This window comes from Magallana gigas, chromosome 8 (genome assembly GCF_963853765.1).
Source record: "Magallana gigas chromosome 8, xbMagGiga1.1, whole genome shotgun sequence".
In the NCBI taxonomy this organism is placed as follows: domain Eukaryota; kingdom Metazoa; phylum Mollusca; class Bivalvia; order Ostreida; family Ostreidae; genus Magallana; species Magallana gigas.
Window position 1 is genome coordinate 36,991,608 of NC_088860.1, and position 13,194 is coordinate 37,004,801.

A 13,194-nucleotide genomic window follows, 5' to 3' on the forward strand; every position below is an offset into this window, starting at 1 on the left:
CTAAAGACCACGAAAGGAATACTACATGTCGGCCACGAGGTGTGCAATCGGTATAACGAAATCGAAGGGTTTATATACCTGAGGCGTGTTCAACAGAGCGAGCGCTCGCGATCGCTCGCCAAAATTTGTGTTGCGGGTATAGGGAATTTTGGCGAGCGCTCGCGAGCGCTTGCTCTGTTGAACTCGCCTCAGGTATCTGTGTGACGGTGCCTATTTACGAGCGGTGTTCAGCTTTAAGTATTATGAGCTCTAGGTGATAATTTTGGTCGGGGTGTGATCAAATCCAATGTAGCCCAAGGGGCTTTACATATAGATTTGATCACGCCCCGACCGAAATTATCATCTCTTAACATTCAAAGAATGATTCCTTATTATTTATATTTATATAATCTAGTGGCGTCGGAACCAAATTGAAAGGGGGGGGGCTAGACTAATCCTCAGATATCTTGACAAGCAAAAAAAAAACAACCATAATTCCCAAAATTCAGAAAATCCGTATCGGGGGGGGGGGGGGGGGGGGCTTGTATATCTATAATATATGGCTCTCAATATTTCTGTCTTCTCAAGGTAAATTTTGGAACAAACCCCGCTGGCGCCTCGATTTGGCGTCATTTGAAGTTTTCGGTTCCATTTGTTTGAATACTAGTACATATATGCAGTGTTTAAAAGTGACTTGAGATGGAGATAGATTAATACAATATGTTATATTCTCCCTCACTACGTTCGTCCGAATATAAAACAATAAAATGCTACATGCATAAAATCAACAAGTACTACATATAGGTACATGAACGCTGCTCGCTAGCGTTATTTTATTTACACAAAAACACATACATGTAACAACCATCTGTCAGCCCAAAAGCAGCGCATTCGGTATCTAGCGAGCAAGCTCAGAGTGCCACGCCACAGCATGGTCCTACTATTTATATTACCCGATCACGTGACCCGAAACCTATTCGAGTGCGAATGAAAACCCACCATGCACATAATTTAAATATATCGCCTGCTAAGGCGGGGTAACTACTAGTACTTTGAACATTCAACACACCAGTATTTTACTATAAATTTATTTTAAAGATCATCTATATTTAATACAAGATACAAAAATGAGGATAATACACCTCCTTGTCGAACATTTTGATTATAGTATGTCCCAAGATATTTTTGCCGCATATTTTCTTGAATTATTCAATATTTTATAAATACCTCTTGATTCAGACGATGTTCATTCAATAGTTTGAAAAAATCCGAAGATTCTACAGGGATTTTGCAATGAAATTCACAATTTAGGTAGAGAAGTTAGTGGACATTATAACCATTTATTCAGTTTTTTGCCCACATGTGTGGGAGTGAAGAAGATTTTTAAAGATTTATTTCATTTTTACTAAATGGCCATATTGGCCCCACCCTAGAGCCTGAACCCCTAACACAGGGGTCATGAATTTCACAATTTTGGTACAGGGCTTCATGGACATTATAACCATGTACTCAGTTTTTAACAAATACATGTATATATGGGGATAGAGAAGAGGATTTTCTAAGATTTAATACATTTTAACTAAATGGCCATATTGACCCCACCCCTGAGCCTGAACCCCGGACCCAGGGGCCATGAATTTCACAACGTTGGTAGAGGGCTTCATGGACATCATAACCATGTATTCAGTTTTTAACAAATACATGTATCGGAGTAGAGAAAAAGATTTTCTAAGATAAAACACATGTTACTATATTGCCATATTAGCCCCACCCTAGAGCCTGAACCCCTGACCCAGGGCCAATAATTTCACAATTTTTGTGGAGGGCTTCATGGACATCATAATTATGCATTTAGGTTTTAACAAATATATATGAAAGTAGAGAAGAAGATTTTTTAAGGTTTAATACATTTTAACTATATGGCCATATTGGCCCCACCCTAGAGTCTGAACCCCTGACACAGGGGTCACGAATTTCACAATTTTGGCAGTGGGCTGCATGGACATTATAACCATGTATTCGATTTTTAACAAATATATATGGGAGTAGAGAAGAAGATTTTCTAAGATTTAACACATTTTTACTATATGGCAATATTGGCCCTTACTCTAGAGCCTGAACCCCTGACCCAGGGGCCATGAATTTCACAATTTTGGTAGATGCTTAATGGACAACATAATTATGCATTTAGTTTTTAACAAATATATATGAAAGTAGAGAAGAAGATTTTCTAATATTTAATTCATGTTAAGTATATGGCCATATTGACCCCACCCTATAGCCTGAACCCCTGACACAGGGGTCAAGAATTTCACAATTTTGGTAGATGCTTCATGGTTGAAACCATTGCCTTTGTTCATATATTGGGTTATTGTTGATTTGATATCAGAAATTCAAATTCGAGGGACATAATAATTTATTCGAAAATTTTAAATAGACTAGGCAGTAAGACAACTGGTCTAAAAACTGTCATACTTGTATAAGGCGTATAAGGTAACAATCAATCCTTGTTTCCATTGAAGAGGAATTTTACCATAGGACACTACTGAATTGTACATTTTCACGAGGCAGGTTACTATAGTGACTCCCTCCGTGTATGATATGCTCGTTTGTGACAGCTAGAGTCATGACCGGGAGCCTTACGGCGCTTTAGACATATGATTACAGCGCTGAGTTCCTTTGTTGCGATACTTTGTCCAGGTAAGTCTTGAATATCACTTTCACATATTTCGGTTAAACGAAGAATTTCGAGCTCTATTTCAGATTTAAAGTCTTGGTTAAATATAATTATATGACATACTTCATTAATGATAATGAAAAAGAAATCATCAATTGTGTGTTATAGACCTTTCATGGTAGTGTTATTTTTGGCCATTGAATATTTTTTGAAATTTTAAGAGAAGTCCCTAAAAGTTAACACTATGATTGATATTTTCTTATTTGTGAAAATAATAAAATTTCTTAACAATTTTAAAATGAAATACAGTTTATGAATGGCAGTGACAGTAAAAAGATACAAAGCATTGAATTTTGATTCACAATTTCTATAAATATTCTAGTCCGAATTTCCTATAACAGTGTCTCAAATCCCTATTCATGTTTTATTCAATTTCACAAAAACTGAATGATGATAATGCTAAAACATTTATAATATTAAACTAAGTATATTGACTTTACTCTGCTGGCATAAAATGTCAATGATCAAAATTTTAAGATATGGTGTCTTTTATCTTGTTCAACAAGTTTCATATTTTTCCCCAAACGTAACGAAAAAAAAGTGTGACAAAACTGAAGTACGCCAGACGGACAGACAGAGGGACGGACAGATGGACGCCGGACAAAAGTGATCAGACGAGTTCACTTAAGTTTTCAGCTCAGGCGAGCTAAAATGAAATCTTATAAAGCATTGTTGAAACCTTTTGAGGGATTCCCGATCGATGTTAAAATAAGGCTTTATACCAGAGATTGTCTTGGTAAATGCTTACGTGTCCAGGAATGCTGAAAATTGAAAATTGCCACCAAAAAAGACCTACAAAATTAATTACCATGCTTCTTTCTGGAGGAAATTCAATACAGATACACGTACATCGTTTAGGAACCCTGTCGGCGTCAACTACTGCAGTGAGAAAATCTGGCTATTTATATATGCGATGTTTACCCATTCGGAAGATGGTCAACTGCTGGAAAAGCCACAATTCCTTGTACAAAGTGCAAATCAATATGCTCTAAACGTCTGCTGCAACACGCTTATTAAGCTTCTTTTTTTGACATTATGCATTGATACGAAATGTTCATGAACTACAAAAAATGAGTAGATATTGTGCCTTATATTTGAGAATATTTTTACTCATCCTAATTAAGTAGCCATCAAGAATGAGACCACAAAAAATTCACAGTGTTCAATGCTGTAATTAGTTCTAAAATGTATATCTAGACAGACAAAATTAATTTACTTTCTCATGACGGTGAATAATAACGTAAACTTCATTACAATTTGTTCATACATGTATATTTATGTACATGATTTTGAAATTATTTACAAGAAAAAAATTAAAGCCAATCAATAACTATAACATAAATGCGTTTTATAAAACAACAGTTTTTATACTGCTTTACAGGGACATTTTTGAAACAAATCTGGTTCCTGGCTTGCGAAAAACAATTTAGGAGAGTTTACTTACTATACATTTTTAAGCTACCGTATACATAGAATGTTTTCGTTCTCAGTTGTTATTTTCACATGCAATGGCATTTTTTTCTCAATGCTCCTTCAACTTCGATTTCAGAACATTCCAAGAAGTCCATCATAAGTGTATGATAGATAGATCTCTCCGTCGTCCAATACTACCAGCAAGTTTTCATCTTTCAAAGTGAAGACAACGATGTTTGTTATCAAGTCCTACTCTGTTGGGGTGTCAATAGCCTATGAAATCCAACAATAAACGATTGTTAAATGAAACATAATTTTAAAAATTCAGAAGTTTCATTATACTAGGTTGAATTACTTTCGAGGAACATTTAGACTAGTCTATTCAATTTCTACGATTAATTTTAGCAAAGAAATGTATATTAACCTCTATTTGTGTTCGGCTTGTTGTTGACAATGATTTGTCATTGTTGTATGACTGTACAACAACATCGGTGATCCTGACATGTTGTCCCACAGAAACAGGTGTACATGATAGGTCTCGCCACAAAAAAACTTTACATTTGGCCGACTTATCCTTCAGAACAAGGGCTTTAATTTTTACATCCCTTCCCCGTACTAGTACTTTTCTTGTCATTTCCTCCTGTAAAAAATTAATATATGTTAAAATGTAACAGTAAGTAAGTTTAGTTTAAAGCAGGTTATATCTACATGTATATTACATTTTACAGTGTCATTCATACAAAAACAAAATATACGGCAATTGAACAATTATGTACGAAAATTAATAAAATTGTTACTAACTGCAACCACCTGTCCTCTGGTAGACATCATGGTTTTCACATGTGATTTCTCCACATCGATAAGTGGAGACCCTGGGGATGTGGGTGGGACTGCCAATTCCAGTGCTGTCCTGTCATGTTCAGCTGACACGCTGACAGGACCAGTCTTACACACTCTTGACTTGCTAGTTATGGTGATGGAATTGTTTGGCTTGACAATTATGTTCATGAACATAATAGTACTCCCAACTTCCATGTTTCTTAGCTTTTCTTGATCGTAGACAGGGCACTTGACAGCCATGGTGCTGTCAGCCACACCAACATACACACGTCTCCTTTCCTCGCGACTTTGGTTCACATTACTGCTTCTCAGCAGAAACGCAACTTGTGGCAGATAGGGTTTATCTTTTTTCATTTTAAAAAGATTCTCCGATGTTGGCATCTGAAATCACAATTGTGAGAATTCTGAAATTTATTAACACAAAAATTCCAAAAAGTTCACTAATAAAAGCTACTGTATCATGTATCCCTCTACAGTACTGAAAGCAATCTAGCTAACTTATACAGTTAAATTAATTTCAAAACTTTTTTATTCAATTAATGCAGAACTATGTATACTGGCTTGTGGTCATAATAATACGATTCTTAAGTGCCAATCATCGAAATATTTTCATTGTTAATATTTGTGTACATTTGATCTTATATAGTTCCATGATTTGGAGTAGGTTTATCAATCGTCTTAATTGGTAACTCTCTTTCACATATTCAACTAAACTTGTGCTTTCTACTAAATTAATTTAAAATCTCCCATTTTGATAGCGGGCTTCTGAAAACCATCACTTTTGCCTTACAATTTTTCAAAGACCTTTTTGTATGAATGAAAAGCAGCCTTTTTTGGAGGACAATACACAAAACACAAGAATATATCTATATATACGATTTTCAAATTGTCTACTACAATTTCCATCCCAAAATAGTTCATATTTTCGAAACATGTTGCTGACGTATGATACACTGCAATGCCAGGATATGGTCTGTTATCTGTATGATAATTTCATCACATCTAAACAAGTTATACCCATTTAAGTTGTAATTTATTGAGAGATCTGTTATTTGTCATTAGACGGATTTCTGAAAAAGCAAGCATGTCTACAGCCTTCGTTACAATCAACTTTAAAGAAAGTGGGCGCTTAAGATGTAGATTCGGCAGGAATCTGGGCGCACAAGAAGAGTGAAAATTTCATTGATTAATTTTGGACATTTTTCGAATTACAACCGTTATTTGGTTTCTGTTGGACGTAGAATGGGCAGAAAAATGTTTGAAATGCAAAGTGTTTTGTCATAATATGGGCCTAAATATAGCAACACGGCGGAATTGATGCAAAATCGTACTTATTTACAGCTGTTTTTAAATGATTCTGATGTCTCTGGGTCTTCTCTCCACAAATTTGAAACTTGTAAAGATGACTTAATTCAACATTAAAAACGTCGATTTTTAAAAAAAGATGGAGAGATGACCCAGAGATGACTAATTATATACTTTTTTCAAAATATTTTTGGAGGATAATAAAACAAAGTCCAGAGATATGACAATATTGTCCCCAACATTACTTTATACCGCAATTTCAAAGTCTTGCATGGCTCACTGGTTTCGTTCTGGATTTTAAAGTCATTAACGAAGTGTTTTGGGTTCAAATCCTGCTCGAGACTCAAAATACCTTTCTTTTTTTTTTTTACTTTTTTTTAAAATGTATGTTGATATAACATTATGTTGAATTATACTAGAATACCGGTATATTTTAATTAGTCGTTATTGATTTCTGCCGTATGAACACTATTTTCTGTTCTTATTACTAGTTTATTTATACAGTATAATTGAATTAAAATATATATGCATGTGTATTAAAATTTCCAATATAAAGTTTTATCGGTTTACCCCTCATTTCCCTTTTCAGAAAGCTTGTGAGTTTTATTCAATAGCCAGAATAGACTTGTACTTAATCTCTCAACACAATCAATTTTTTTGTTCAAACCTGTACATAGCATTTCGAGGATATAGACATTTAAACCCAAATTGGTTCGTGTCGATGGTTCCTGCAAACTCACTATCTTGTGCGCCCAGTTTCTTTGGAAATTCCAAGATTAAAGTTGGAAATTCCAACTTTAAAGTTAGAAAAATACTTCAAAGTTGGAAATTCCAACTGTTAAGTTGGAAATTCCAAGATTAAAGTTGGAAATTCCAACTTTAAAGTTGGAATTCAAAAAATATATACATTTGTATATAGAGTGGCACTAATACGCTTCCGTAGTATTGTTATACCGTTAATCGTTTAAAATTGCCCCTGAAATTAATTATCAATTATAGTACGTATATATTTTTTCACAAATAATAATTGTGCATTGGTGTGCACTAATTCACTAAATATAAAATGATTCTACTAAGTAACGATTTCGTACTAATGTGATTTATTTCAAAATGTTAAGACACTCCCACCCCAAAACAAACACAAAATCACCAGACAGGCACACAAATCACGCTTCGACGACAGTTTAGATATTCTAATTTATGATTTCATCGTTATTTGCTAAGAATCTCATTCTTTCCTTAAACATGCAAAGAAATATCTTGAGACGCCCTCAGATACGACTCTGAAAAATTCAAAAGCATAAATTATGGCTGCTGGTTTGTAGTTTCAAATAAAGGTATTACGCAACCCTACCTTACACTTTGTTTTTTTGTCCATTATAAATCGATACAACGACTTGCACGTGTTATTAATTTATTACAATCGATTCACAAGAATCTTTAAGTCAGTTGCCACCTGGAATTGCCAGATCAACTACGAATGTGCAACAGGTAATATATACAAAGTCATGTAAGGTTTCAATTAAATGTAAATGTTATAATTGTATTTTAAACTTTATGTATTACCCCCAGGATGAATATATAACTTTAAGTTACTACCGAAAAATATGTATAAATACTAGTATATAACAGTTTCCTTTTCATCCTTTTATTGATATTCTTCTGCAATGGTACTTTTAATTACTCACGTACTTACTGTCCCGTGACACCTTTGGCATATAGGGCGTTTTGGAGTGTGCCCTAGCTTCTCCTTTGTTCTTTCATTTCGGCTTCCACTGTCTACCGCCAAGTGACTTTGGGCCTTCCTCTCTTCCGTTTCCCTCTGGGGTCCAGAGGAGAGCTGTCTTTATAATGCCATCCGAGTCTAAGTACATGGCCAAGCCAATTCCAACGTCTTCTGAAGATGATTGTGGCCATCTCCTCTTGCTGACACCTGTCGAGACGGTCCTAAATTGAGATGGTCCTAAATTGAGATGGTATTGGACCAAAAAAGTCTTAAGATCCTTCTCAGGAAAGTTGACAGTTTGCTTAGATCTCTCTCTGTCATTCGCCAGCACTCTGGTTCGTACAAAAGGATAGGTAGGAAGCAGCTTTTGTATAGCTTTAGTTTTGTTCTAGTAGTGCACTGACTAGATCTCCAAACAGTTTGTAGGTTGTAATTTAGATGCTGTTCTTGCGTTGGATAGTCTCTGTTCGATATCAGTCTCTTCTCCATGGCCACCATCTGTTGTTACTTTGCTATCCAAGTACGTAAAGGTGCTTGTATGTGGGAGGATGTGATCGTCCACTTTGACAGCTGTTGGGTTGTTAACATTTAGGGTCATGACCTCTGATTTTTTGGTGCTTATCTTTAGCCCAATGCTTCCTGCGTACTTGTGGAGTCTGTTGGTCTTGTCTTGAATGTGCTGGTCGGAGTGGAAGAATATGTCTATGTAATCTGCAAAGTCCATGTCTTCTAGTGTCGTGAATGTACCCCATCTGATGCCTCTCGGGATGTCAGATGTTGTATTCTTCATGATCCAGTCAATGATTATGATAAAGAGTGTTGATGACATTACACATCCTTGACGGACTCCTGTTTTAACATCAAACTCGCTGCTGGTGCTTCCAACTCTGCATCTGAAGTTGACATAAAAACTCTTGATAATATAGTCAGATAATTTTTCAGAGAGTGTCCCTATGAATGCTGTCGAAGGCTTTTTTTCAAAATCAATAAAATTAATATATAATTGTCGTTGCCATTCTGTACACTGTTCTATGGTGTTTCTGTGTGTAAATATTTGATCAATACATCCTCGCCTTGGTCTGAATCCAGCTTGTGTTTTACGCAGTTTGACATCCAAAGCTATGGATATTCTGATGATTTTGGGCATTATCTTTCTGGGGTTGGAAAGAAGTGTTATTCCTCGCCAAGTGTTGCAGTCATTCAGGTTGCCTTTCTTTGATATGTTAATGATGACTCCATGGTTCCATTCATTTTGTATGGTGTTTCTTTCCAAGATGTCATGAAAAATTGGCTAAGAAATTGTGGCTGTAAGTAAAGGATCTGTTTTGAATAATTCTGCATTTAAGTTGTCATATCCAGGGCTTTTCCATTTTTTAGGGATTGTATTGCAGAGACAATCTCTGGAATTTGTAGTGATTCAATGTTGATGTATAGGTAATTTGCTGGATCACTGATATCTCAGGTTCACGAGTTGGAAGTGGCCTGTTCAGTTTTACCTCAAAATGCTCGGTCCATGCAACTGTCTTCCATCTCTTTCTCTCTTGACAGCAACTTTCCTTTTTGTGCTTGACAGGTAGGTTTGGAGATGGTCTATTCCTGCCACTCACTGCTTTTGTTATTTTGTAAAATTTCCCTGCTCTCCTCTATTAGCTATCTATTCTGCTTTTGTTGCAAGGGCATCTAGTGTGCTCTCTTATCTGTGCGCAGAGCCTTCTTCACTGTGTAACAGGTAATATATTAGGTTTCGATGAAATGTAAATGTTATTGTACTTTGATTGTAATGTATGACCCCCAGGATGAATATACAAGTTTAATTTACTATCGCTGATTGTAAACCTGGTATAAATACTATATAGCAGTTTCCTTTTTATCTTCTTATTGATATTCTTCTAAAATGGGTTTTTTAAAATAGTTTTGTATATATATATGTGCTACCAATAAAAGGCATATTGGTGGTATTTGTAAAAAAAATAATCAAATTGATTATTCTGTTTGCAGCAATTTCACAAATAACAAAGACGCATAACAATGGACACCGATTTCCGTCTCCAGGACGTTATACGATGTTATGTATGTGAGTCCCCTACCCCTCTTATGTATTGTGACATTTGTCGCATTGGTTTATGCAAGGCTTGTGTTGCGGAACATCTCTCAGATGAATCGAAGGAGCACCGTGTGGTTTTGTTCAAAAAGCGTGGATCAACTGCTAATCATCTGACTTGCATCGAACACCCTACAAAGAATTGCGAACTTTTCTATGAACAATGTGACGTTCCTATTTGTGTGCATTGTGTTGCATCGCAGATGCACAAAGGTCATGATTTTCTACAACATTTTGAAACTAATATGAGCAAAGTTAAAGTCATACAGAAAGATTTGGGAGAGTTGGAAAAAATGATTTATCCGAAATATCAAGAGATTGCAGCTGACATTCAGTATCAGAAAACTGAACTCTATAACAACGCCCAAAGATTGACAACTGATATAGAAAAACTGGAACTAGATTGGCACAGAAAAATAGAGAACCTTTCCAAGACACTGAAATCTGATATCGATGAAATGTTTTGTAAAGATTTCTTAGTTTTGGATAGACAGGAAAACGAAATCTCGAGGAGTATTTCTGAAATCTTTCATAGAATTCTAGATTTAAAAAGAATGCTATATTCCAGCGATTCAACCCTAGTTGATGCTTATGTATCCAGAAATTTTAAATTCAGAAAACTGCCACTAATTCAGATCACGAAATCGTTACCGTGCTTTTCTGCAAAAGAAATAGATATGGAGGAACTTGCTCATCGTTTTGGAACTCTGTCCGCATCATCTACTGTGGTGGAAGGATATGGGTATGTCGTGTTGAACCATTCAGAAGAGAGCACATTGGCGATGCTTGAAGAGCCAGAAGTTACCGCAAAAATTGATTCTGGGTTTGGGAATGGATTGCATAACGTAGTTGCTCAGAACGATGAGGAGATCTGGACTAGTGGTTGGGACAAGATCTCAAAACTCTACAACCTTAATGGGGAACCGATAAAGTCAAAAGTTCAAACAAAGTCAGGAAACGCGCCTCAAGATATGACAATCACCGGCAATGATGATCTAGTTTACACTGATGACAAAGATGGAACTGTGAACATTTTGAAAAACACAAATATTGAAGAGATGGTTTGGCTACCGGGGTGGAAACCTCAAGGTGTATGCTCTGCATTCTCCGACCACCTCCTCGTTATAATGGTCAATGATGATTTTGATCAAACAAAAGTTGTACGTTACTTTGGCTCCACAGAGACACAAACTATTCAATTTGATGACAAGGGTCGAGGTCTCTATTCATCAAGTAGACTCACCCATCCAAAATACATTACCGAGAACGGGAACCGGGATATCTGTGTGTCTGATTGTTGGGCTGGTGCCGTAGTTGTGGTCAGTGAGGGTGGGGCACTACGCTTTAAATACACGGGTGATCCTTCTACCTCTAAGGGGCCGTTTGATCCATACGGGATCGCAGCAGACAGCCAGAGTCGGATTTTTTTTTTATATCAGACTCCAGCAGTAACCGCATCCATATTCTAGATCAGGACGGACAGTTCTTACGTTACATCGAAAACTGCAATTTGCGATCTCCAAGGGGAATATGTGTCAACACCAAAGATGAACTCTTTGTGGCAGAGTCTGGAGATGATGGTACATATGGAGGGTAATCGTGTTCAAAAATCCAGACATCCGAATATGCAATCGTGTTGATGTGTAAGCCTGAGCATGAATATGTGTAATTCTGATCGTGTAACCTATAAAACTCGGGCATAAACACGTGTAAGATTTGACTCAGCTCCTTCGCATGATGCACATTTTGCAACTTTATTGTTTACATTAGTTAATTAAACCTTCAACTCTGCACACTTTCAATCCGTAGTTTCTGCATTTGTAACTTCAGGCTCGGCAATAGCACATCTGACATGATACAAATTGACAAATGTAAAGTCTACAAGTTTGTCGAATTTTGACATGACCTTATATGGAAACAGTGACGTCACTGATAGAAAAAGGCTAACTGCAGGTAAAGGCATGCCGTAATCGCCGGAATAGGGACGGAATACATAAAAAAAAAATATTAGGTAAGCCTATAATCATATTATCTCTGGATAACAAAATTTCATAGAGTATTATTTTTCGGAAAATTAAATTATGAGATTGGTGTACATTTTATCAAGAGAATGTATAAAAGATGCGAGTAAAGAATTCGATCGGCTTCAGATATCCTCTTAGAACTGAAAAAAATTACATTAAATGACTTTGTTTCAATACACGTGTATAAAGATATATACGCATTTTTATTCATAGGCGTCTGAACCGGGGGGGGGGGGGGCTAGGGGGGGACTTAGCCCCCCCCCCCACTTTTTTGCCAAGTTAGACCTAACCATTAGGAACATAGCAACAGGGAGGATTCAAACCCCCCCCCCCCTACTTTTTCCTCGCAACAAACAAAATTGTTCCCTAAAAGTGCATAAAGAGAATGAAATATTAATAGTGATATTGAAAATTAGAGTCATAGTAGGTATACTAGCAACACCCCCCCCCACCACCACCACCACGGATTAGGAATTTCATGATTTGGGGGGGGGGGGGGATTGGGCAGGTAAGATTGGAGTTATTGGTATACCCTCCCCCACGGATTAGAATTTTCATGATTATGGGAATTCTTGTCAATATTTTCCATGATTAGTTTAGCCCCCCCCCCTTTCAATTTGCCTCCGACGCCACTGTTATTAGAGTACATGCAGCAAATTGTTAAAGTATGGGCCTCGGCTGAATAAAGAAAATATCTCCAAATGCAGCCTTATCGCTACCACAAAGTTGTGACAAGACCCCCCCCCCCCGCGAAAAATTACACGGGGTCCGTCAGCTGAGTTGCAAAGTTATCGATAAGAAAAACAAACTATTTAAAGACATTGGTTTTGAGATTGTGATTACCCGGTAATATGAGACATAAGAAGCGACGCCCTCTTTAAAAAAAATGAATAAAAATTCCAAAGATAAGGTTAACTGTCGTGAAATTAAAATGTGTATAAATTATTTTAAGAAATGTTTCTTTGTATTGTCGGCAATATATAGGAAAAAAAGCCTATCATGCAGGTAAAAATTGACATTTTTTAAAAATTATTTTAAGCAATTATTACGGGATTGAGTATGACGTCCT

At 36.4% G+C, this 13,194-nt stretch overlaps 2 protein-coding genes across 2 annotated transcripts in view; one reads left to right on the forward strand and one right to left on the reverse strand.

The window, feature by feature from the left end:
• Positions 1-13,194, forward strand: part of LOC105343596 (sarcoplasmic calcium-binding protein) — a 58,752-nt gene continuing 45,558 nt past the window's right edge. The window contains exon 1 of the mRNA XM_066070012.1: positions 1-5. The gene's annotated coding sequence lies outside the window, so the exon portion shown is untranslated. The remainder of the gene's footprint in view (positions 6-13,194) is intronic.
• Positions 8,404-9,147, reverse strand: LOC136270993 (uncharacterized). Its single transcript, XM_066070046.1, has 2 exons — positions 9,074-9,147; positions 8,404-8,893 (listed from the first exon to the last, which is right to left on the reverse strand). Exons 1-2 carry the CDS (start codon positions 9,145-9,147, stop codon positions 8,404-8,406), a joined length of 564 nt encoding a protein of 187 aa, XP_065926118.1.